General features: G+C 39.0%; 1 protein-coding gene across 1 annotated transcript; it reads right to left on the bottom strand.

The window, feature by feature from the left end:
* Window positions 1–2,441: 2,441 nt before the first annotated feature.
* Window positions 2,442–25,062, bottom strand: ndufs4 (NADH:ubiquinone oxidoreductase subunit S4). Its single transcript, XM_087788047.1, has 5 exons — window positions 24,935–25,062; window positions 23,053–23,131; window positions 6,332–6,504; window positions 4,820–4,893; window positions 2,442–2,646 (listed from the first exon to the last, which is right to left on the bottom strand). Exons 1-5 carry the CDS (start codon window positions 25,015–25,017, stop codon window positions 2,543–2,545), a joined length of 513 nt encoding a protein of 170 aa, XP_087644173.1. The 5' UTR covers window positions 25,018–25,062; the 3' UTR covers window positions 2,442–2,542.
* Window positions 25,063–25,444: the final 382 nt, after the last annotated feature.

Below are 25,444 nucleotides of genomic sequence, written 5' to 3'. Positions count from 1 at the left end.
TTAATGCAAGATTAAAGTCACATATATTGCATTTGTTAGAAGTTTGGAGTCAAATACGTGAGTGAATTGTGACATTTAAGTTGTTTAAATATAATTTATTACAAGATTAAATATGTATGTATTACATTCGTTACTAGATAAAAACTTTATATTTCATGTATTTCGAGATTAAAGTCGGAAAGATAGTTTTTACAACAAGATTAAAGTCGAATGAATTACGTTTATTTGAGGTTAAAGCCAGACAATGTATGTTTATTGACATATTCAAGTTGTATAAATTACATTTATTACAAGATTTAATACGTATGTATTACATTCGTTACTAGATATAAACTTTATATTTCATGTATTTAGAGATTAAAGTCTGAAAGATTGTTTTTACTACAAGATTAAAGTCGTATGAATCATGTTTATTATGACATTCAAATTGTATATATTACTTTTATTTTGAGATTAAAGCTAGAAAATGTATGTTTATTGAGATATCTAAATTTGATAAATTACATTAATTACAAGATATAAATCTTATATTTCATTTATTTTGAAATTAAAGTCAGAAAAGTTATACTTATGAGATTTAAATAGTATAAATTACATTAATTACAAGATTAAAGTTGTTTAATTCACTTTTATTATGAGATTTAAATTGAATAACTATGATAATTACAAGATAGTCAAATATATTACATGAATTATGAGATTAAAGTTGGATATATTACATTTATTACAAGATTAAATCTGATTAATTACATTTATTACAAGATTAGAGTCAAATATATTATATTTAGTAGGAGATTAAAGTTGTTTACTTTACTTTTATTATGAGATTTAAGTTGTATAAACTATGTTAATTACAAGATTAAAGTCAAATATATTACATGAATTACGAGATTAAATTCATATGAATCACATTCATTACAAGATTAGAGTCAAATATATTACATTTATTACTCGATTAAAGTCCGCAACATTACATTTATAAAGTCTTAATAAATGTACAAATACTCGTCATTTTTATCTTGTAAAATCCAATTTATTTTTAACTTCTTCATTATTGTGCTAATTAATAGTTACGTAAACATTGTTTTCCATGTTAACTACTATAAACATCTTCTCCTAAATGTATAATAATGAATTTATTATTTCAATATTGAGGAAACTTGTATAAAATACATGTATTATTCTAAACAAATAATTCATGCTCTATTGATTATTACTGTCGGTTTCTGAAGCAACATGACTCTTGACCAGTTCAGACGTTTGTTTCAGTCGAGGTTACTCAAAAAATAAACCTGTTAACTAGTGAAACTGAGTGAAACATAAACTCTAAACGGTGCAAAAAGGTTTGTAGACTCTCACAGTTGGACAGTGTTTAACTCTGAGCTCACCTGGACTCACCTGGACTCACCTGGACTCACCTGGACTCACCTGGACTCACCTGGACTCACCTGGACTCACCTGGACTCACCTGGACTCACCTGGTACAGACAAGATTTGCAACAGAAACATTAAAACACTTTTTCAACAACCAGTTTTCTTGTCGTCGGCCTGAGACTCGGAGTAGATCAGCTGCTGTTCCTTAAGTTGATGACGATGATATGGATTTATATCATTTTATCAGTGGCATCAGAATATTCAAGGAACTTAATTATTGAAATCTTGAACAATTGCAACAGTTTCCTTATTTTTATGGAATTAATTGTTTGTTTTTTTACGTTAGATATTTATATGAAAAGTTTAATATTTAACTTATTCAAACAACTAAATATTTTCTTAATTATTTTTAATTTCTAGCCTCATTAATGTCATTTAAACGTTGGTACGAATGAGCCACCACGATTGGCTGAAAGGTCGTTAGAGTAGCTCGGTACTCCATTGGTTTTGTCTGGTGGCAACATTTTGTATTGAATTTAAAAGGCTATGAATTAAAAAGTATTGGATTTAGGAATTTTATTTTTTAATAAATGGGCTTAAAATATCAAACTCTATTTGAAAAATAATTCATTTTGAAAATGTTATATTTTTTAATTTAAACAAAAATTCAACCTTTCAATAAAAAAATATCTCATTCAAACAATTCAGTGGCTTAAAAAAAAAACAATAAAATGTCAATAAAATCCTGAAAAGTGACACAAACCGAACCAAACACCCGAACCCCCAATAACGTCGTCACAGACACGGCAGTAAACTTGTTTTCACCGGATAGATCTCCAGATATCCAGACCCGCAGAAAAAAAAATATATTCCGCGGTTACTGGATGGAAACAAACGGTCATGCAGGAAAAGCGCGGCGGGTTCTGGCCTCGACATCTATTTATCTCTGCGTTTAAACAGGTTCTAATGGAGCAGCAGATCCAACACTTCATTAATCAGGATGAAAGCGCGAGGAAGCAGCTAATGAGGTGAATGTTTGAAGGAATAAAGTGATAATGACTCAAAGCTTTCTTATAATCCTCTGCTTTATTGACAGGAATTAAACATATCGGCTGCGGGACAAACTGGGGTCACGCAGATGAGGGTCGGGGGGGTGGTGGTGGGGGGCTCACTTGGCGGACCTCCGGGTCCTCTTGTCCCAGGAGAAGTTGGCTCCGTACGACTTGACCCGGGGCTTGGAGCTCCGCTTCTCCGTGATGTAGTAGCTCCATCCTGCGGGGACGACAGCGTGGACGAGGGGTTTGTTCCCACAAACTTTTTATTTTTACAAAACAAATCGCACAAACTTTCCCAGATGCCGAAAAACAAAAACTCAAAAAATAAAAGAGCTAACGATCTTATTATCACATCAAAGTTCTCTTTGCGCGTTTTATTGCTGCGATGGTTACGAGGCCCACATGTTGTCATCCTGCGCCTCAAGGTGCTTCCATCGCTTTTTCATTATCTGCGTCACGTGATCAACGCGCTTTGATATCTTTTATAAGCTGCAAGTGCAACGAAGTCCAGAGACGCAACAACACTCCATATAACGCCGGCTTGAGTCGACGTCGGTTCCTGAGTGCGAGCAGGATCCCAGAGAGTTCTGAAATTCCAGCCCTCGCAGGAGAGCGTTCGCTTCACCGCCCTCAGCTTTCCCCCGGACGCCTCTAAACTCTTTTCCTCCTGCGCTGACATTTAACTCCAGGTTTAAGTCCCAAGTATTTGAGCCGAGGAGCCAAACATGTCTGCTTAGTGCGTTTGTTCTGCCGCTTCGAAGGGTTTGTGGCGAAACCGACCGTTTTTTTCTAGACGTTTGTGCGTCCACTTGAAAATCTGTGATTCATGATGGAAACGTGTCTCGACCCGACACTTAAATAATAGCTTTTTAACCCTTTTTTAAGCATCTTAAAATGAAATACCGGTTTCAAAAAAAGAAAATCAAATCACGATTTCTTCCCCATTATTATTACTTTCCTCCATATATTTCTATGTATATTTACTTCAAAATAATCTGTTTTAATTTGTATCAGAAGCTTAAATGTAACTCATTTTTCTTGTGGAATTAAATCATTTTTAAATCTGTTACACATTTACAAAAATGACACCATTACTGAATCTGAAAATAAAAACATAAATATGAATTATTTCCATTATTTCTAGCTTCAAACAATATTTGCCAAATAGTAGAATATAATATTTGGATAGCGTTTGAGTAATTTTAGTCTGACCACTGAATATTTTCCATTTCATTTTAATTTATATTGTATATCAGTGAAAGTAAAGTATCAAATTAATATGTAATACTTTTGCAATAGATTTAATCTTTGAAACAAATAATGTCACAACACAATCTGGATATTATAATCAGTGTGTTTGTGTCGTTTACACTATTGTAACAGTTTATTTTGGTTTCTAAACAAGAAGGATGTGTCTCGTCTGCAGTTGATACAAAAAACTCTGCAGCAAGAATTCTGAGCCGCTCTAGTAGAAGAACTCACATTTCTCCGATCCTTAAAACTCTTCACTGGCTGCCAGTTTCTTTCAGGATCAACTTTAAAATTCTGGTTCTTACTTTCAGATCTATTCATGGTCAGACCTTCCATCAGTGATCTGATCCAGACTTACACCCCAGCTCGGGCTCTGAGGTCTGTGGATCAGAATCTACTGATGGTTCCTGAACATGCTTCTGGACCAGAGGAGAGAAATCCTTCCAGACTGTTGCTCCTAAGCTTTGGAACCATCTTCTCTCTTTGTTTGATGGAGTAAGTTAGTAAGTAAGTAAGTAAGTAATTTTTATTTATAGAGCGCTTTTCCAGACCAGGGTCACAAAGCACTTAAACAATCAAAACACAATAAAATATATACTTTAAAGGTCAAGATAACACTGAGAACAACAGAGAGTCTACTGACTCCTTCAAGAAACATCTGAAGACACTTTTATTCGTGCTTTTTCTTAACTTTCTTGGCTTGACTTTTGTGTTTGTCTTATGCGTCTTGATCTTTTAAAGTATTTATTTTAACTCTGTTAACTGTATTGTTTTTTGATTGTTTACTCTTTGTGACCAATAGCAATGAATTACTCACTTATTTTAGTAAGATAAGCACAACTTTATAGCCAAAAAATTAAATGGTATCAATTATTAGAATAATAAGTTCCATCGTTCTATAGTTTTTCAGACCTCATTTTACGGTTCAAAGTTTTGACCAATATTATTCATTTCTTATACAATATCTGCAGAAGAATTAGAAAAACTTCTTAAACTCCGTCTTCCGACCGCAGACATTATATCGACGCCGTCACTTTAAGAAGCGTTAAGTGCGTGTTTACGGCTCTGCTCGTATAACGCCGGGTCCCCACTGGACTCCGTGGGACGCCCCGTGTTACGCAACGGCGCCGGGTTCTTACCGTTCTTCTCGGCGAAGGCCACGGCGTCCTCCTTGGAGGAGAAGCTCAGCGCCATGTTGGACAGAGGGTCGGCCCTGAGAGGCGGAAAAACAGCTGTGAGAGCAGCACAGACTCACATCCATCATCTTTAAAAACGTGGACCAGAACATTTGAGGACGCATGACAACCGCAGGCTTGTGTCCACGTGGATATTGGGTTCTGTTCTGGCGGAGCCGAGCCGGGTCGCTTGTTGACTGAAGCATTTTTGTGGTGGAGAGTCAAGTATATTAAGTGAGGATTGAGTTTCCAGAGGAATAATTCACGTTATGTATCAGAGGAACGTTATTGCTCTCATTATTTACTCTGATGACTTATTAATGGAGACGTCATCACCAGGAACACCATCAGGATGTGGCTCCAGGACCAGGACCAGGTCCAGGACAGGAGACCAGATATTCCACTGGCACTCAAGGTGCACACAGTCGGAACGATACCTGGACACCCTTGGTTTTTCCTTGAAAGAAACCTCAAGTATCGATTTGACCAAAATTCCTCGACAACCACGAGCTAAAGTGACCTTTAAAAATATTTTGATGGTACTTTAATGGTTTAGACAAGTACCATTAAAATATAGGGTTCATGCACATGACGGCGATCAGACGTTTACTTTGAAAACAGAAAACTATTACACTATCATTATTTTATATTGAATTCAAAAGTCTATGAATTGAAAAGTATTTAATTTAGAAATGTAATTGAAGATCTAACTATATGTGTAAAAGGGAGAATTTTGAAATGATCGAATTTGCAACAACAGTCACGTGTTCAAACTTTAAAATGTAATTATTCCAAAGAAAACAAAACAAACTCAAACATTCAATATATAAACTAGTTATATATATTTCAATATACAGTAGAAACCCTTTAATATTCTTTAAAAAGCTTTTATTTTGAAAAAAGGAGTTAAGAACAAAACTATTTTTTAATTCAATTATTAAAAAAACAACTTTCAAAATCGCAATTCTTGAATTTGATTGTAAGATAAGATATCAATCCTTTTATTTTGAAAAAAGGAAACATAAAATTGGAACCTACACTAAACCTGAAAGTATGGATATTCGAGAATAAAAAACAATTTTGAAAAATGGTTTGTATCGCTTTAAGGCAGGAGACTCCAAACAAAGTTGGTTTGTCACTACATTTTAAAACTCTTAACTGCAAATGCAAAAATAAGTCGTGTCCCGTTTTGAGGTTTTCACTCGCTTCAACTTCCGGGTCAGCACCAAAATAATGCATTTCTCTGATTGCACAAATTGTTGCACCAACTGCATTTTTTTCCCACGCAAAAACTAAAACAACAAACTAAATAGCCAATTACTCTTTTTGTAAACAGGAGGATTTCCATTTCCTGTTTTCAAAATAAGAGTCCAATGGATTCAGCGTACACGGAACCGTTTTTCTGATTCGTTTCAAAAATGGCTTCCAGCTCACAAAGACTAACTCGAAGAAGATTGATTCATAAGAAGGTCTTACGTGGAGGCCCAGCCCATCAGAGGGTTCTCCCAGCGCTCCCTGGTGTCAAAGTCTATCTTCCACTTCCTGGTGCTGTTGCTGCCCGACTGCATGGCGGTTCTGGCGGGAACGAAGATGTGGACCTTGCGTGTCTTGATGTGCTCTTCTGGCACGCCGGTCAGCGACGAGATGTCCTGCAGACACAGGAGAGTCGGAGAGAAAAATAAACGGAATGTCCTCGAAACCTTTAACTTTCAATCAGGAATTTCAATTGAGAGCGTGAACCAGGTGAAGTCCGTTCATCATGCAGCTGCTACATGACTCACCTGACTGAAATGAAGGATTTGACGTTTTTACTCCCGCTCTTAAATCTTACGCCGAACACAAAATGTGCCGAGAGTGACTTGAGCGACGGAGAGAAAGAAGGGCTGAGAGCAGAGAGTGTCGAACCCCATCAAGCGAAAGGGGCCAAAATGTTAAACTCAAATCATGTCGGGGGCCAAGAGTGGAGACGGAATGTTCCATCAATCTCTAATTGACCTTTCAGAGGCTAATTTTAGCAGCTTCTCCGTCCAAACTCTCAAGAATTATTGTACGAGGCTAAAAAAAGAGACAATAAATACCACCGACTCGAGATAAAAACATTGTGGTATCACAGGTCTTGATATTAACATACATGACCAGTGGTCGACTTACAAGTTTAAGGAGTGTAAAACTACTATTCAATAGTCGTTAAAAGCTCTTGCGGACCTCATAAAATGACCTATAATGACCTCATAAAATGACCTATAATGACCTCATAAAATGACATCCGTGATCTAGACTCTGCAGTTGCAGGATGAGACCAGACTTGAAATATAACATTTGCTGATGTCTTAGGAATAAACAAAGAGTTTTGAACATCAGACACAAAACTTTCTAGACCTCAACATCCTTCAATCATCAAAACAACAAAAAAGTATCGACAATAAAATGTTGTATCTGGAGTCAATACTCATTTTCAAAAGTATCAATACCATCAAAATGTTTTACTTTTTTCACTACATCCTGTAACTTTTCATCAAAGTTGCATTTTCTTTTTGTACATATTTAACATGTGCTTCTGTTGATTTTTACATGTTGTGACAGGTTATTTACCTTTTTTTTATCCTCGTCGTAAACTCGACTATCATTATTAAGTTAAACATTTTAGTAGCGAGACTACACTTGCAATTGTTGGAACTTTTAGGTTAAAGACTCCACACTAGTTTTTTAAAACTTCTCTTTAAACGCACTTTTATTCCCTGGCTTTTAACACAGCATGAGACTCTGAGCTCTTTTTAGTGCTTTTTTACTTGTTTTATACAACATTGTTTTTTACCTTTGTGTGTTTTAACTCTGCTTTCTTTTATGTCTCTGTACAGCACTTTGTAACGACTGTTTAGCGCTTTATAAATAAAGTTGAGTTGAGTAGTTGACGACCCTACTTGTTTGACTGGTAGCTTTCAAATACTTTTTCTTTTACATTTCCAAGACAAGTCTACATAATATAAAACCAAAATGGTGCAAAAAAGATGGGATTATTAGTCGGACAGTTTGCTGCGGTGCTCGGTTACAATCATGGCTTTTTTATTTACGCTTTTTGAACACAACACAACAACGATGACTGCAAAAACAACATCCATAAAATAAAATAAATGTGAAAAACTCAATCACGAAGAAAAAAAGTGACTAGATACTGTAGTTACAAGTAAAAGAACCTGTGGATGTAGTACTTATTGGACCCCTGATGTCCTCAAAGGATACTTTCCTGCCGTTGACTCTGAGTTTATGGAAGATTCTCCTTTGTTTTTGTGACGCTTCCAGATTAGCCGGAGCTTGTTTTCGACCCGACATGTACATCTGTCTGGTTGTTGTCATGACACAAGTTTCACTCGTGTCTCCCACGATCGTATTTTGTGCGCAGGTGTCACGGACGTAAAATCCCGAGGAAAGTGAAAGTGACAGGTACGTCTATAAAAAGCCGTGTGATAAATTGGGGTTAAGCATTTTTAGAAGTCTCCTCATCCAAACAGACCAGATTTATCACCCGGAGGGAACGACTGGACCATAAGGAAAGAGAACAACTCATTCCTTTTGAACAAGAGGCAATAAAAAAAAGTTCATGATCAAAATGTGTTTGTTCTAGTTTGACGAGTTCATTTGAACAAGGTTTTTTTATTTTTATTCCAAATGTAAATCTTAGTCTTTTTCTCATCGGGGAAATATTGTTGAATTTGATACAAGAGAGTTGGACATTTGGAAGCCTGTTGGGCGTTGTGTGGACGACTCTTGTATAATCGTCTAAAACGGTCATAAAAAGGACAGAAAAGAAAACATGGAACGCCTAAAAGCACAATTACAGTTTGTGTCAGTAAAAAGCGAGATGTGTTTATTGAACTTCAATCTTTTTGTGGCCCCGACCGTAATGTGTCGAAACAAGCTTTGTCTTTTATTTTCATATTTTCGTGCTGACGTGTGATCAAAACTTAATTATGTGTGGATTATTATGAAGAAAAACTAATAACAAAGTGAGATTGATTGTTAGCAAGTGTTCTTCATTTTTTCATTTTCAGTTATGGGGTTCGCAGTGGGGGGGGGGAGGGGGGTGGAGCCTATACCAGTTTCGTTGGGCAAGAGGCAGGGGACACCCTGGACAGGATGGCAGTCGATAGCAGGGCACACTAAAACACACAACCATTCACACACACACTCATATCTACGGACAATTTCCCCAAAGTTACCAATCTATCTGACACTGAAAGGTCACTAGTTGGAATCGAACCAGCAACTGCGGTCGCGCTAACCACTGCGCCACCAGGTTCTTTTGCACTGGAATTTTTTGGGGGGAAAATTTGAGTCAAGATTTGTACTGTGTGTAATATCATATACATTTTTGGTGGAATAAAATTGGCAGTGAAAAAAAGTGTCGGTCAGTATCGAACATTTTTAATCGATGCCCAATAAATAGCTAATGAATGAATGAACTTATACTGGTTATTACCAAGTAGAGATCAGCCAAGTTACATTTTTCTTATCATTATTCTGTCCAAAAAGGTACTTAAAGTCGCCACAAGAAATTAAAGGGAAAATAAGGGCGTCAGTTTTTTGTCCGTGACCTTCATTTCTTCAATACTGAAAGTATTAGTGGCGCCAACATCTTTGGAACGCCATGATGTTTAGCTTTTCATCATCGCAAGAAATTGTTGCAGAATCGTTTCTCAATCTGACCTCAAGTCAGGGGTCTTATGGGATAGTTTTATGCAAGACCTGATGTTCGTAGTCTGGGGGAAACCAGTTCAGGAGGTTGCTGTGAACTCTCACGAAAATGTCAGGAGGAAAAAAAAAAAAAAAAAGAATCCAAAAGGAAAACGTTGTAGCAACACTTTTGTAACGAGGCAGATGAATTTAATGCCCAATACTTGAGGTGATTTAGTCCAGACATCAGAAAGTAGGCCAGGGCTGAAGGAGGAGGGAGGAGAGGAGGAGGGAGGAGGAGGAGGACGAGAAGGAGGGGTCTTTGGGGGGCATATCCCTCAGCAACTGGTGCCCCCTTCAAGCTTCTATCGAGGATCGGGTCCAATTCTTCAGGGAATTAGCAAACAAGCAATGGGAAGTGGGCGACAAAACACAGAGCAACCTCCCAGCACGCCGGCAGCAGCCACCCAAGTCTGAGGGGCTTCGCAGGGCGCTCCCCTTTCAATGCAAGAATTTTACACATTTCAATGGCCATTACAACTTCAAAGAATCAAATTTTCATCATTGTCTGTCATCTGCCAGTTGATTTGTGGAAAGAAGGGTCGTCGTGCATGAACCCCACACACAAAAGCCCGCCTTTTTTCCTTTGGCAGCGCGGCTCCCACCGGGGTTCGGGGTCCAGTAAATTACAGGTCGGAGCGCCGCTCGCCGACGCTCTTTAGCCGAGTCAGACGCAGAGAACTTCATCATAAACCACATCGGCCGACTGAAAAGATCGCTTGAAGGAACGTTGAGAAAAGGGGGAAAAGGGGGGGAAAAAAAACAAAAAACTTCACAAGTACTTGGTAATTATTTCCGGCTGCCCTATCTACTTAACCTTAACAATTCCTTCTTGTCACACGGAGGAGAAAAACATGTTCTCCTCACCCAAAGGGGGGGGAAAGGAGGACGGTTCATGACACAATAACACACAGGACGGTGCGAGGCGGCAAGCCGGAGAGATGCCAAGGTTTTTTCGGTGATAAAAAAAGTGGTTTCAAAATGTTCTACTCAAAAGTGTCCTCAAATCTGGAGTCATTTTCGGAGGAAAGACGAGGAGCTTTGGAAATACACGGGATGCCAGAAAAGACTCGGAGACCAGCTGTGAGTGGACCTGTAGTTACTCAAAATGTTACCTAAACTCAAACAAGGATTTAATCGAGTCCTTCTGGAGTAGCAGGTCCACGACGTCCACGTTTGAACTTTTGGCAAAAAAAGGTTGAGGAAAAGTTCAGCGACTTTTGTGTTCACTTTGGGGGTTTTGAGGCGCGAAAACCACGGTGCGTGCTACAAAAACTTGAATATAACGGTATCAAAAATATACTAACAAAGAAGATGGTCGGTGTTGGCGCCGAGCCACCGATTCTGCTTTATTATTAAGACATTGTGTTCCTCCTGAAAAACAACGTGTCGTGCCGAGCCGCTGGTTAGACAGAACGCAAACTCAAACAACATCATTTTAGCAAATGTTAAAGTCGTAAAAACACACCCGCGTCTTCCAGGCACATTTCAGGAGCACATAACTCAGCCATTAAACATGACCGAAACTTCCATGATTGGAGATCCTTGTTCGCTCATGAAAGGAAGGACATGACGGGGAGTTGAACGTTGCGGGTCAAGAATCGTCAGGTCACACCGTTCGTATACCAGACCTTTATAACCTTCTGTCTCAGAAGTAACTACAGATGACGACCAAAATCTAACCAACGCTGTGGAGACAACAATATTTTTAGCAGTCCTCAGTCAGGAGTGTTTTCAGGAAGCACAAGAGAGTTATTTAAGATGATCCAATAAAAGGGGATTTTTAATCGTTTTAGATTGTATTTGTGCACGTGTAGGGTTACACTTGTTATTGGCGAATTAATTCAAAATCCAGTTTTTAATTTTACATTCTTTACCTTCATTTTTTCTCACATGTTTGTGTTAAATAATGTCTTTCAACTATATATATAACAGACATTTACTAGTAAATAAAACAGTCCCGATATTTGTTGATTTTTATTGACGGTTGTATAATTAAATAACTAAATAAATTAGATATGATATAAAATGTCATGAATTATTTTGCTCATTTTAATATCGTTGCATGATCACATTTCAGTTTCAAATCTTTTTTACTACACTTTACATGTTATTTACTTGTGGTTTTCCTTCTATATCGAGGTTTGACGGCCCCTCAAAACAGTTCCAGGATAAAATGTGATCCCTTATGAAAATAGAATTGTGTAAACATGATTTAAATGTTGACGTTTACTTAAAAATCCTTGTGGCTCATTGTTGGGTAAAAGAACGAGCAAAGATTCGTGTCATCATCGAAGCAGATGTAGTTTCTACTTTATTTCTCGATACACTTCCAATTAGGAAATTAAACCGAAAGACAAGTCGTAGCATGCGACGCGTCTTTGTCAACTTTCCTAAGATACTCTCTCCAGATGTGAACTTTCAAATCACATCATGCATAAAAGACTCTCGCTGAATGCCAGAGGATGTGTCTGGACAAAAGTTGTGTTGAAAATCAGGCATTGTTTGGCCCATAGAAGGAAAAAATAGGAGTCTAGACATTCTATGATACTCGCATGCTCACAGAACCAGGAGGGACGTATCGCCATAACAGTCCGGCCCACAATACCAGGATTTACAAAAGGAATGATTGTGGCTGGAATGTGGTGTGTTCCCAGGAAGACTAGAGCGGGCCGTCACAAAAGGAAAACCCACACGGTGGGCACTTTTTTCTTCTGCCATGTACAGGAAGCATGAGAACGATCAAGTTTGACACTATTCACAGCGCCTTCACGGGGCCCGACAATACCTGGCTGGGCAGACAGAATGCGGAGCTTAAGCGAGGGGGGGACGCGGCTGGTAAAGTCTCCGTCACGTGAAAGCGTGTCCATATTTGTGACACCTCCAGGCTGCGAGCCAGATAAAGAGCATAGGGGCTTGTCGCTGTGGGGCCGCGGGGGCCCGCCGGAATCCTGAGAGCCAGGTTCCCCCTAATGCTCCGACGGAGGACCCCGGAGGACAGTTTTGTGTCAAAACTCAAAGGGAAAACATCAAGGACACAGAAAGATTACCATTCAGGTGTCGACTCGAAGAGGTGCCGGCGAGGGAGAGAATGAACGAGACGCCATCGTAGAGATGGAGATAAATCGTCGATGGGAGTTGATCAGAGTCATCAGAATATTCACTTTAAAATGTTATTTTAATTCAATAATTTTCTACACAGAGAGGTACATTTTTTAAAATAAATTATTTTAAAAAATTGAATATTTCAACTGAATTGTACACACAGTTGATATTGCAAATAAAATCCATCGAAAAATGCAATATTTTTTTTAATTCCTATCCTTTTAAATTCAATATAGAAAATATTGTTGGTATAACTGTGCAGACTAATCCAATCGAGCAATGAGGAACTTGCCGTAACTTTGTATTTATTCAAACCAAAACTACCTTAAGTTGCAAATAGCTAAAATACTAATGCTGCTTTTGAGTTTTCCAAGATTGGCTGAAAGTCTGTACTATTTGTTCAGGCTTTTCCTTGATTTTCTGGAACTCCTGTTGTGTTATCAGTTTTATCTTGATCTTTAAAGTATATACTTTATTAAATATTGTTTTGATTTTTTAAGCGCTTTGTGACCCTGGTCTGGAAAAGCGCTATATAAATAAAAATTACTTACTTACTTACAAGTTTGGTATTGGCTGGTGGCACTTTTACACCAACATTTTTATGTTGAATTTAAACTACCATGAATTTAGAAAAAAATACTTTTCTAAATATTGGAATTATAATAAACTATGTGTTAAAAAACAGGCAAACATTTTGATTTAATTTGAAGAAAGAAATCAACTTCAATTCAATTATTCCAATACATTTAAAACAACTCAACTTTCATCTGAAATGTGAAATTCTCTTGTTTAATATTCCGATATAATCCCATAATATTCTCCACCCATATGTCAGTAGAGACGACTTAATTGTTTATACATGGAAGTTAAACCGAAGTGCTCCACGTCTTCCCCCTGCGAGCTACCGTTGAGTCCCATAATGACGGATCTGTAATAACAGACGTGTGACGGTGATTCACTCAGAGGTCAGAGAACATCAACCGCAGCTGTATTTATCTTTATTAGCCACTTTTTTTTTGGTTTCGGGGGCGAGTCAAAAACCCTGGGACTGACATGTGACCCGATCTGCACTCCGTCAAAGCCTCGCTCTTGTGCTCCCGTCAAAGAATCCCGAGAGCTGTCGCCGCGCCAACAGCACGTCGGCGCTTCCTGTCAACTCGCCGTGATTTATCGGCGAACGTCAACATTTCCTGCCGTTTATTTCCCACAGTTTACAGAGCGGCGTACGAGACCCCGGTTCTTCCTGTTTTCCCCGGCAGAATATACGATCCAGTTACTGTCGCCGGTCCAGGAGGACCCCGGTGCGAAGTAAGACGTCTCATCTCGGGGTGGGGTGGTGGGGGGGGTAAGAAGTATCCCACCGTCAATTGTTGACACTCGCGGCAAAACAAAACCACACGGCGACATTAATCATTCAGATTTTCTGGTCACGCTGAAGCTCTGATATAAATATCAAGTGTTTCAGACACTCTGAATGGTGGGGGGTCACACTGGCGGGCTTAAGTGCGTCCTGGGGTTCCTGGCAGACACTAGACAACAACTTGAAAAGAGGTGAGTACAAGGACCATGTCTTCTCGAGATTTCTGTTCTTTCACTTAGTGCACTGAATAGCTCGCTCTTCTCCTCTCAATCACTCCATACTCCCTCTGTGGCCACGCCGAGGAAAAATAAAAGGATCATTTTAACCAAAAAACAAACCAAGACGAGGAAATTCACATCTGGTTTCCCGATGATCCTCTAATGTCTCCATTAGCTACCAAAACAGTCACCAGAGGAGATGGACGTGTGATCAGGAAGTGAAACGTTAGAGACCTCAACTCACTTGTGATAAATTCAATGTTCAAACTCAAAAAAATCAACCGTTTCTTTTACGATTAGAGGAGGATTTTTGAAGAAGGTCGCAGGTGCAGCAGCCAAAGTGAAGATGCCCAGAGTTCCCTTTCCCGAGAAACCTCAAGGAGCATCTCTCTAGTATGTCCAGGGTGAGGGGTTCAGTAAGTTATGGGACCCCCTGTGATAAGTATATCAGGGCCAGCAGGATATTGAATGGTTACATTTTAACATTTGAAATGTCAAAACTTAATTAGGAGGGTATTTTGTGAATAATTGAATTCAATCATTTATTTACCATTCATTTATTTGCATATGGAAAATTATTATAATTTTTTGTTTGTTTGTTTTATAATATATTATGACAATGTGAAATAATTCCAATTTAGTGATTTTACACAGAGAATAATATTCTAATTCCAAGATTTGTAAAAACAAACTCTGACTTTAATATTGTTTTTAATTCGTAGGCTTTCCCTTGATTTTCTGGAACTCCTGTTGTGTTATCAGTTTTATCTTGATCTTTAAAGTTTATACTTTATTGAATATTGTTTTGATTGTTTAAGCGCTTTGTGACCCTGGTCTGGAAAAGCGCTATACAAATAACTTACTTACTTACTTTTGAATTCCATTTAAAAAGTAGGAAATATTTTCATTGTTATAAAACATTTAGAATACATACATATATATATATATATATATATATATATATATATAAACCACAAAATTCTAATAAAAATGAAAGAAATCCAAGTTTTAACAATTCAATCTTCTGACGTCGACGAATATAAACCTGAGGCTTGTTTAAAAAAAAAAAAAAGAAACAACAGGTGACAGTTTGAGCAAGAAACTGATAAATCAAAAGCCTTGTCTTTTGGCTCAGCTCTTCCTTCACCATGACAGAGAATCATCTGTTGATCCCTTGATTTTTCCCCTCCTCCCTTTACTAGTGAACAAAACCTTGAGATGCTTTGACTCCATGACAGGGTGAAGAATCTCCTCCTCAACGTGGACTAAACGCTGCAGCTTCTTTCCATCTGTAAATCTATTTGACTCGACCTAATGGGTTTCATTTTCAATTTCCACATCATCTTTCTCGCTGTACTCTCAGTCTCTAAAGCACAATCTGTGTTTACATTCTGTCCCTACCACACCTAGAGCACATATAACTGCAGAAATTCATGTGTTTTTGCTCAGTTTACAAGGGTTGTAGAAAACTTGAATTGACATGTAGCTTTTTAACCCCTTTGTTTACCAAATAAAAGTAATATTAAGGCAGATTTGGACACATTTTTTGTATTGACAGACTTGTCTGCGTCAGTATTATTTTGGGGTTGATTTGTGTCAAGGGGCAGATGGAAAACATTTTTTTTTTCACCCAACTTGGTTTTATGACCAACTCCTCGTGCACCACAGGAAAACTACCACCGTCTCTATCAAGCGTGTCATGGCTGTCCATCAAGGGGGAACAACATTAGCCAGATGGTCATCATGTCTGGGCCGTCCACTGTATTTATAGCCCCTTTGGAAATGAATCCCTCTTTGTCTAATAGGTCTGAAGCTCGCAGGACGCCGTGACAACCGTGACACCAGTACGGTTGACCCATCATAGCGCAAACATCCGTTATGTCAAAACCACAGCCAGAAGGGGGTCCCGGGGTCAGCCGGGCTGAATCATGTCGAGTCAGCGTGTGGTGAAAGCCCAAACACATCACCCTTAACCCCCCGGTGTCCAGCTCCCGCTCCCAGACCCAGAGCCTCACTCATCAGTCTCGGCCGTTTCCCACCTTCAGACATCTTTGAAGTGCAAAAGCGTGCCAATTACTGATTAGATATAGGGGGCGTCTCGCCCCGAAACAAATATTGGGTTCCTCGCTCATGTGTGGGAGTGGTTTAGCCCAACGAGAAGCAGCTGGCGTCAGGGTCATCTCCAATCTCATGTTTCACATACCAAAGAGGATGGGAAAGCCAGGGAAGTGGGGCGTCCACATCAAAAAAAAACGACATCTTCAGCTGGACCGAGTGCCAAAAGTGTCGGGTGTTCGACTTAAAAAATCAGCGTCTGATTAGAGTTCAGACAGGTTCACTTGTTCAAAGGGATGGATCGGTCGGGGGAAACCTGGCCCCTGAGACGCCGGGGATGTTTTGGCTAATGGACATCGCCGGGGCCAGCAGGAGAATGTGACTCTGGAGGTTGAGTCATCCTCCAATAATCCAAAGGTTTCAGGTTTAATCCCCCACTTCTCCAGTGACGTGAAGAGGAGCCGGCGACGGCATAAAGTCACGTTTAATGACGGTCTCCTCCATTTCCAGTAAATCCCAGGGAGCGTTTTTAGGCCCCTCAGCACAAGAAAACAAAAAACATTCGGACGTCTCACGGAGAGTAGCGAGTGAAAAACGGACACTTAATCCCTAAAATCTGTTGTTGGACAATCACAGCCATTCAGTCATCGTCCCATCATTGACAGTCAAGGACTTTTACAGATCCATTGATAGATAGAGATCGGAACATGGGTGCAAGATGATCGAGATGTCACGACCATCAGTGATGATAATCATTAACATCGCAATACCGTATCGATATTCAGCAGCACTGTGTGTCATGTAATGCCATTGAGAGTTTTCCTACGATTTCTTTATTGAAAAGAAACTCTATATATCACGGGTTCCTATCACAGTATATCGAATATATCGTAATATATTGCCCACGTAATGCAAAACATATCGTATTCCCAGATTCTTGCCAATACTAGACACTAAATACAAGTGAGAATATTGATATTAGTGTTTGGTTACCTTGAGTTTAACCCAATAATTAAATATAACGAGTTGGGGTCAAATGTGGCCCTTTTGAAGTCAGAGTAAAAGGTACAAAGTACAAAAGTCATTTAATTATTCTGAAGTTATTCCTTTCAATTTTACAAAATCATTTGAATATCGAATACACAAAAGTATTTTTTTGTGATTTATATTTTTCTATATAATGTATATACGATTTTAATTATCGCCCACCTCTGGTGTATAACTTTTTATTATTAATTACATTTACCATGATTTATTTGGAAATATATTTATTTTCTTTTTTAACATCCAGACACAGTAAATCACACTAAAACACCACATGCTCTTCATTTTGAGCTTATTAAGTTTTGGGTTTAAGGTTAATTTCAAACTGCAGTCAAAGGAACATTTAAAAGAACAGTTAAATGTCTAAAAGACAAGGGTCTTTGGAAGCATTTCCAGTAAGTAAAAACATTGTAAAGGAATCCGGTACTACCGAAAACACTCATCAGACACTTCAGACAGACGTCCTCTAAAACACCACTTGAGAAGACTGATTTTTTTTTTCTTTTTTCACATCCACGCATCATCAGAGAGAGCGACCAGACAAAACAGACACTTGAGTTGCCCATGTGCAAGCGAAGGAAGGAGGCTGGGAAACAGGGCGAGAAGGGAGGAGAGGGGGGGTGTTCGAGTAAAGGTATAAACACTGCAGTACAAAGCAGTAAAAGTTAAAGACAATTATTGTATCTCACTGCATGAAACCTGACTCTACGAATGACTTGACATCAGTTTAATCCATAGTGAATTATCAAGTTAAGTCTCATTAGTGTAATGATTGCAATGAGTTTGTTTAAATCATGACTTTAATACTGACTAAATTATTTTAATTATTTTCTAAATAAATTATTGTTTATTATATTTTATACCAATTTCTTCATCCACAAAATGAATGGCATCATACGAGCTACAAGAAAATGAAAAATCAATCTAAATATTATATATAAATATATATATATATATATATATATATATATATGCAACATTGCTTTTTTTTTTTAATTAAAAACATATTTGCTAAAATCAACTTCTCCCCAAAGAATGTTAAAGCATTTTATATGATTTATTAGTTAACATAGAAGTACAATATTGAACTTTACAAATAGTTGTGGATCTTTTTTTCAATACACATGTTAAAAGCTTTTCCAAATGGGTGCATTTGTTGTAGATATTTTACCTAAAACTAGCTTCATTCAACTTGAAGAATAATGTGGTTCTTGTAGCGAACTTTAAAGAAGATATGCTCCCGACCAAAGAAGGAAATCTTCTATCGTCTCCCTCTTGGTTTCACTTAAAGGAGGTTAAACATGATTCAAATGGTTTTTAAAGGGTAAAGCTAATTTTCGGCCCCGCGGCGACGGCCACGGCCGTCCAAACAGACAAATTGTGATCAAACCTAGCAGACGGTGAACTTTCCAAGCCTGATCCTTTAAAAACAACCTGCGTTCAAAAGCCTTCAGACATCGGGTCGCACATCTTTGGTCCAGATGTGGAGCCGGGTGCCAAACGAAGGCCTCCTTTCTAAATGAGCAAGAAAAACCAAAGATTGCAGAAGAACAAACTCGACGCGCCAGGCATCAAACAAGACCCAACCGATCTCGTACAACCCCTCCCTCCCTCCTTCCCTCCATCCAGCGGGCTCTAATAACTGTCCTCCTCGCTCTTGTAAACCTCCAGTTCCTTTAGAGAAGTCCATAACGAGAGCTTCACGAGCGCTTTAAGATGGTGGTGTTGTCTTTACGTGGCGAGAGGGAGCAGCAGACGCTCGCCAGAGATGCATTATCACGTCTTTACCACTTCCTCGCGCACCGGGCCGGGGATTGTTCCTGCGGGAGGGCCTGCTGGGTAAAACTTCGGGGCCTGACTCTTAATTGAGCGAGGTCACAGACATTCCGTGTCAGGCTGTGTATCAGTGGCCGGCCAGCCGGACCCTGGGAGCTGCCCAGCATGCTTAATCAAACAGTAATTACTGACAAAGGCAGGTTGGCATGAGCGCTGAGAGGAACCACCCGGCCCACCGGGTACCCCATCACGAACGTCTTTCAAAAGAGTCCTGCTTTCGAGGACTTTGCTTAGAACTGAGACGTGAGTCGACGGGACGCGTCGGGTGAGGAAGTGACTGTGGCGACCCGGCGAGAAAATGAACATTGGGAGAATCTGGAAGTAAAAAAAACTTCTCTGGTGATATCATAAGGAGTGTGTTCTGGACACAGATGTTTCGGGGTCATTTAAGAGCCGTTGTTAAACATGTTTTTGGCTAAATCCACCTCAAATAACTGCCAGACCATTTTATTCCAACATGTGTTTTTCCTGTTAAAATTGTTTTTTTTCAACCATTTCACTTTATTTTTACATTTGTGGACAAGATTGTATTTGTTCATTCTTGTCAGACACAGAGAAGTCTATTTTTTTTATTTTATACTCTTAATTTCATTTACTCTTGAAAATGGATGCTGCTTGAAATGTTCATTTCTCCCGCTAAGGATCAATAAAGTATTGATCTACCTACATTATATATTTATCTATATTTAAGGGTTTTTTGTTGTAGATAAACCACTTTATTATCATTTGTAAATGTATTCCCGGGCAACAGAGAAAGAAATAATTTAAATAAATAACATTAATTTCCAATAAGTAAATTATTTATGTTCGATTGATTATTACTGGGGGTTTTTATGTGTCATTTTCTCTGGAGATACATTAGCCTGTGACTCTAAGATGCTCAATTCAATCAATTTTACTTAAGAAAATAAACCTATAAACTAGTAATAAAGAGTGAAACAGAAACTCTTTATGATATGATGATCTGAAGGTTAGTCTGGATATAATGGAGACATTAAACCAGTCTGTAGAGCAAAAAATGTTGGGGGCCCCAGAGATACATTAAAGAAACCTACTAGATTTAAAATTTGTATTTTCTTTAAAAGGGAGTGAATAATGGACATAAATGAGAATTTGTTGCACACAAAAGGGATGAAAAAGTAATAATAATATAATTTGTTTAATACATCAAAGAATAAAACAACACTGAGCCGCCACAAAGTTGTAAACAAGAGAGTCAAAAGTATCATCTGAACCCACGAAACATCTCGTCGCCGGTTTCGTTCATATTCTCGACCTTGTCGTCGCGAATCTTTCCGTAACAGAGACGCCGCAGGAACAGAGCGGCGACAGTCGGGTTCCTGTGTAGCTTGCACTTTCCCGACAGACGAGACATACAAACAATCCCACAAGGGTTTTTAATTTTGGCGCCGGATCAAAATATAATTTGTCCTGGCCAAAACGCAAGCTCATCAAAACGAGGTTATTCAGCAACATCACACACACACACACACACACACGCCTTCCTGTCCCGGCAACATCGTGCGAATCCCGGCGTAACCTCTGATGGGATCTGGGACCTTTGTTCGATGGGTCCCCGCGAGAAGTCGCACTTATTGACGTCCTCATGAAAGCCTGGCGTGCTGACATATGCAGGGTTCTCACTGGCCGGGGCCATGTGAGTCGGAGACCACTGTACACAGCTGAGGGCCCCTCACTCTCCCTCTATGGCCTGTCTGGGCGAGCATCGGTGTACTTCCCGCCCCGCCAGCAACAGCACGCCACAAAGGAACCTCTGTGGCCGACAACACTGAAGTGGCCACTGTCTTTTTTTCTCGTGAGTCTCAGGGTGTCGCGCAATTTTTTTTTTTTTTTCCTTCTTCCATGCAAGCTTCTTTTCTTCTACCCCCTCCCCGTTTTTTGGAGGCCCTTTTTTCCTCTCCTCTGCCGATCCTCTCAGTGGCCCCTACTGAGAGGACAGAGACAGACACTCCGCCCAGCCAAAGGTTTGTCTGCCAGTATGGTCAGCTTTGGTCTGGGACAAAAGCGCACTGACGCTGCCCACACACAGCAGAGCCCCTCAGCCCCTCCACCCCCAAAACAAGTCCACAACAGTCTCCCACATTCACCCCATTACTCTACTATCTCTTTAATGACAAAGCAGTGATTTCTGAGAAGCGTCTTTGTGCGGCGCAGACCGTCGGCCACTAACCTTGACCACTTCAGTGTTCCCGCCGCATTGTTTAGGCTGCGACTACGTACTTAATGAGAGGAAGAGAAAGTACAGACGACTAATAACATGGAACTCTTTCGAAGAAGCTTCACGCATTTCAACGTTCAAAGTTAAAAGAGTGTTTTGGAAGATTTCAAAGCTCACCATCATGTTCAGCCTTTTTGACTCTCAGAGTCAAATCTTTTGTACAGTGACTTTTTTCTATTAGATGTATTATTATTATTATTTATTTAATTAATTATACATTTCCATGTTTATATTGGACTTATTCAGTTGAATTCATTCAATTTCCTGAACATATTTTATTTAACTGCATGTTTTAATATTATATTAGGTTTTTATAAATGTTCGATTTCTCATTATTTCAATTTTTCTAAATAAAAAAGCAAGTTGATTCCTTTACCCAGGAAGCTCCAACCTTCTTCAACCAATGCCATCTCTCACCTCTTCAAAATATTTTCTCGACAAATTTACATCAATGATTTCTCCAGTAGCTCTGACTAAGTTTGCAAAACCTAAAGAACAAAAATAACCACCAAAATCTACACACTTGTTTCTGTAGTGCAACTACATCAACAATGTGTCGCCTTAAAAAACACTTCAATGTTGGATATAAAGCACTTCTTTTGGATTTAAACATTTCTTAAAAAGAAAGAAAAAAATATTTGGTGGTTAAATGATGGTTAAACTTTATTTAAAGTCAACAGTAAGAAGGACCATCTTTAAGAGTGTTTCTTAAGACTCAAATAATTATTTGAAATAAGTGATCTTTGGAGTCTTTGGAACTTTATGTTATGATACCGTCTGTGGTTTGTAAGGATTTCCTGCTAAAAATGTCATGATGACTGTTGTATTTAGATAAATTATATCTATATAGTGCTTTTCCAAACCAGGGTCAGAAAAGCACTCAAACAATCAAAACAAAACTCAATAAAATAAATACTTAAAAGATCAAGATAACAACGAGACAAACACAGGAGTCTCAGAAAATCGAGGAAAAGCCTGCACGAATAAGAATGTCTTGAGATGTTTCTTGAAGGAGTCAGTAGATCCATCAAGCGCGGAGGGAGAGGAAGACCGTTGTGCAAATAAGACGACACTACAAGACCCTTGAAATACAACCTTCATCCTGCACTGTGCTCATCACTTATTCTATCGTCATGTCCATGGAAGAGTATAATAAGAGGAATATAATAATACAAACTGATTGTCTCTGTATTCATTCCATGTAGATCCGCTCTCTGATATTTCCATCTAAACTGACAAATATAAGGTCTAGTACGTTACGACCCTCTTCCTTAAATAAATTAAATATATACAAATACAAATGGGTTTTAAAAGAAAACACCAACGATGCTCTTCATCTGTTAGAGGCCTTAATGAACGGGTCACAACAAAACTTCATTACAGGGAGATAAACATTAGCGGGGACGTAACAAACTGGGATGGGAACTGTAAAAGCATCGTACTTCAAAAGCCTGCCCTCTCAAAGCTCCTCGCGTTGGCAGCACAGATTAACTTTCTTTTCCAGAAAATTGACAATGAACTCGACCGGTCTCACAGAAGACTCTTCCTAATTGGAAGCGCAGACAAACATCAATTTGTGTGTCACGTTGAACAGGGAAGGGATTCTTACCAGTTTCTCATCAACGGTAATAAGTTGCGTGTCTTGTCCCGCTTTCTCTGCCAGCCGCGCTGCTGATGTGCTCGCAGACCTGAAAACCAGACACGCGTTACATGACACGCAACAGTACATTCGGGACCGCACGTCGATTTTTTCGACACCATCTCGGGCGGAGAGCGAGGACGCTGCAAAACAGACGGGGGAAAGGGAATCCCGGCCCGCCAGAGATTAGTTCTGTCTGGTGGATCTCTGGCAGACTCTCGCTCTCACCCTAATGACAGGACGTGCTTCAGTGTTGGCTGCGGCCGACGGTCCGGCGAGGACTGTGGAGCTCTTTGTCAATGTGCCGTCACAAAGAAGCAACTTTGCCGTCACGGCTCAGTCAGAGAAAGGCCATTCCACATAATTACATCCCAGATGAGTCAATGGATTGAAACTAAATAGATTCTTGTGCTCAGATCTAATAATTACTTTAGTCATTAACTTGTTTAGGCTTCATGTGGGGAAGTGTTGACTTATGGATTTTGAATCGGAACATCTCTTTGTACAAGCAGCACAAATTATATTTATTATTAAGATTGATTTCTAAATGAAATACATTCGTCATCTGACAACTTGATAAGTATAAACAGTTTAAGTAATCATATGTGCTGGTAGGAAGTGCAAGGTTTAGTTACAACTTCATGACCCAAGGTTTAAGTTAACTTTCTTTAATCACGCATTAGTTTGCAGCATGATCAGTGTGGCTTGTATTTATTCAAACCACTATATATTTAAATTAATAAAACACAGTCACCCGTGTGAAATCAAAACATGTGTGGGATTTATTTTTTGATCATAGCACTTCTGAAGATTAATCCATAAGCACAGCTATAACTTTTGATGCTCGACAGCTTAACATGTAGATTGGGTGACCATGACAGAAATCAAATCAAACACATGAATATTTTTACCAACGGATAGTTAAATATGTTGAAGCCTGAAAACATCTCAAATAAATGACATAAAGCAACATGTTGGTCAAGTATCACTAAAGGCCCAAATAAATATAAACAAAAGTGTTCAAAACATAATTACTGTTTTTTTTGGACACATGATTTTGGTAGCCTTTCAAGTTAAAAATAAATAATCTGAATATAATACCATGCTTTTGGTATGGAGCCTAATAATTTGTTTCAGTAATATAATGATGAGGTACTCTCAGTTCTCGTACGAGTTATGTATGAGTGGGTGTTATTACTTAATTTTACCATTATTTAATATAGAAATGTTGTGAGTAATCATAACCGATATATAAAGACAATAATTAAATGTCCAAAGGGAAAATTATTATTTTACGTTACCGTCTTATTTTACTTTTCTGAATTAAATTAAAGATTAATCGCTTAAATGAAACGTGACTGAGATGAACTTGAATTCAAGTCTGTGACTCTGTAGAGTTAGGAGCTCTGTGATCAAATAACCAAGTGTCTGCATTTGTCCAAATTGGTGAAGGTATGCAGCAGATTTGTAACCAGGACCAGACTTTAATTTAATAGAGTTTATCAGTTTAAGTCATTTGAAGGCAGCTCAAGATAGCAGCGAATCACTGCTGGCTGGACGGTTGTAAGGACAAGAGGTTACTGTGACATTTGACTTCAGTCTGGAAGCTTTGGAGAGAGAATTGCTCACTATTTTCTGACGTGTACGAGAGCATAAATACATGCTCAACTGGACACGTAACGTTATATTTCACTAACTACGTTTGGTATCACAAAACAAGCTAGTTAGCCGACTTAGCTTCCCAGCTAGCTTGTTTAGTCTTTAGCCCGTCGAACCTCGTTTATTTTTACCCTAACCTCGTTTTAGCGATAAAATAGAAAATATAGGGGTGAGGGAGTCGATATTAATTTACCTGAGCGGGCTGAGGAAGAGTTTAGAAGCCACATTGCTCGCAGATAAGCGTCCCAGGCTCAGGAGTGACATTGAGGACGCCATGTTTGTTGACAATGACGCTACGGTGGCCGCGGAGGCTCAAAATAATCGCGAGCGCGGATCAGACTGGAGAAGACCACGGGAGGTTCCGAGGGTCTGCCAAGGAGACTAAATTTACTCCACAGCGATGTGACTCACGCGGACAGACATGTCCGGACGAGTCCAGAGACCGTCGGCGACCTTCATTTCTGCTCCACATCTCAAATAACTCCAGCGATGGCGTTAAAGAGCGAATCACAGTTTGTAATGACTTGGAAATATCTTCCATCTTTGTCATCCTTGTGGGTCACACTTTTCAAATAGCTCCTGGTTTAGGTGTTTGATTCCACAGGTGCCGTTCGGTTACCAGCTGCCGCGACATGTATCTACATGAAGACGAGGGAACAGGTGCTTTCTCCGTCCCGTCCATGAATCAGTCCGGTTCTGCTCC

Source organism: Callionymus lyra, chromosome 1, assembly GCF_982586985.1.
Source record: "Callionymus lyra chromosome 1, fCalLyr1.hap1.1, whole genome shotgun sequence".
In the NCBI taxonomy this organism is placed as follows: domain Eukaryota; kingdom Metazoa; phylum Chordata; class Actinopteri; order Syngnathiformes; family Callionymidae; genus Callionymus; species Callionymus lyra.
The sequence above is the reverse complement of the archived record's forward strand: the minus strand, read 5'-3'. Positions and strand labels throughout refer to the sequence as shown.

What these genes read in the sequence shown, in the direction of transcription:
- ndufs4 (XM_087788047.1), bottom strand. Translation starts at nt 25,017, where the DNA reads ATGGCGTCCTCAATGTCACTCCTGAGCCTGGGACGCTTATCTGCGAGC. An exon ending in CTCTTCCTCAGCCCGCTCAG is followed by an intron (nt 23,132 to 24,934) that starts GTAAATTAATAT and finishes TCTGGTTTTCAG; the next exon opens with GTCTGCGAGCACATCAGCAG. An exon ending in TTACCGTTGATGAGAAACTG is followed by an intron (nt 6,505 to 23,052) that starts GTAAGAATCCCT and finishes CTGTGTCTGCAG; the next exon opens with GACATCTCGTCGCTGACCGG.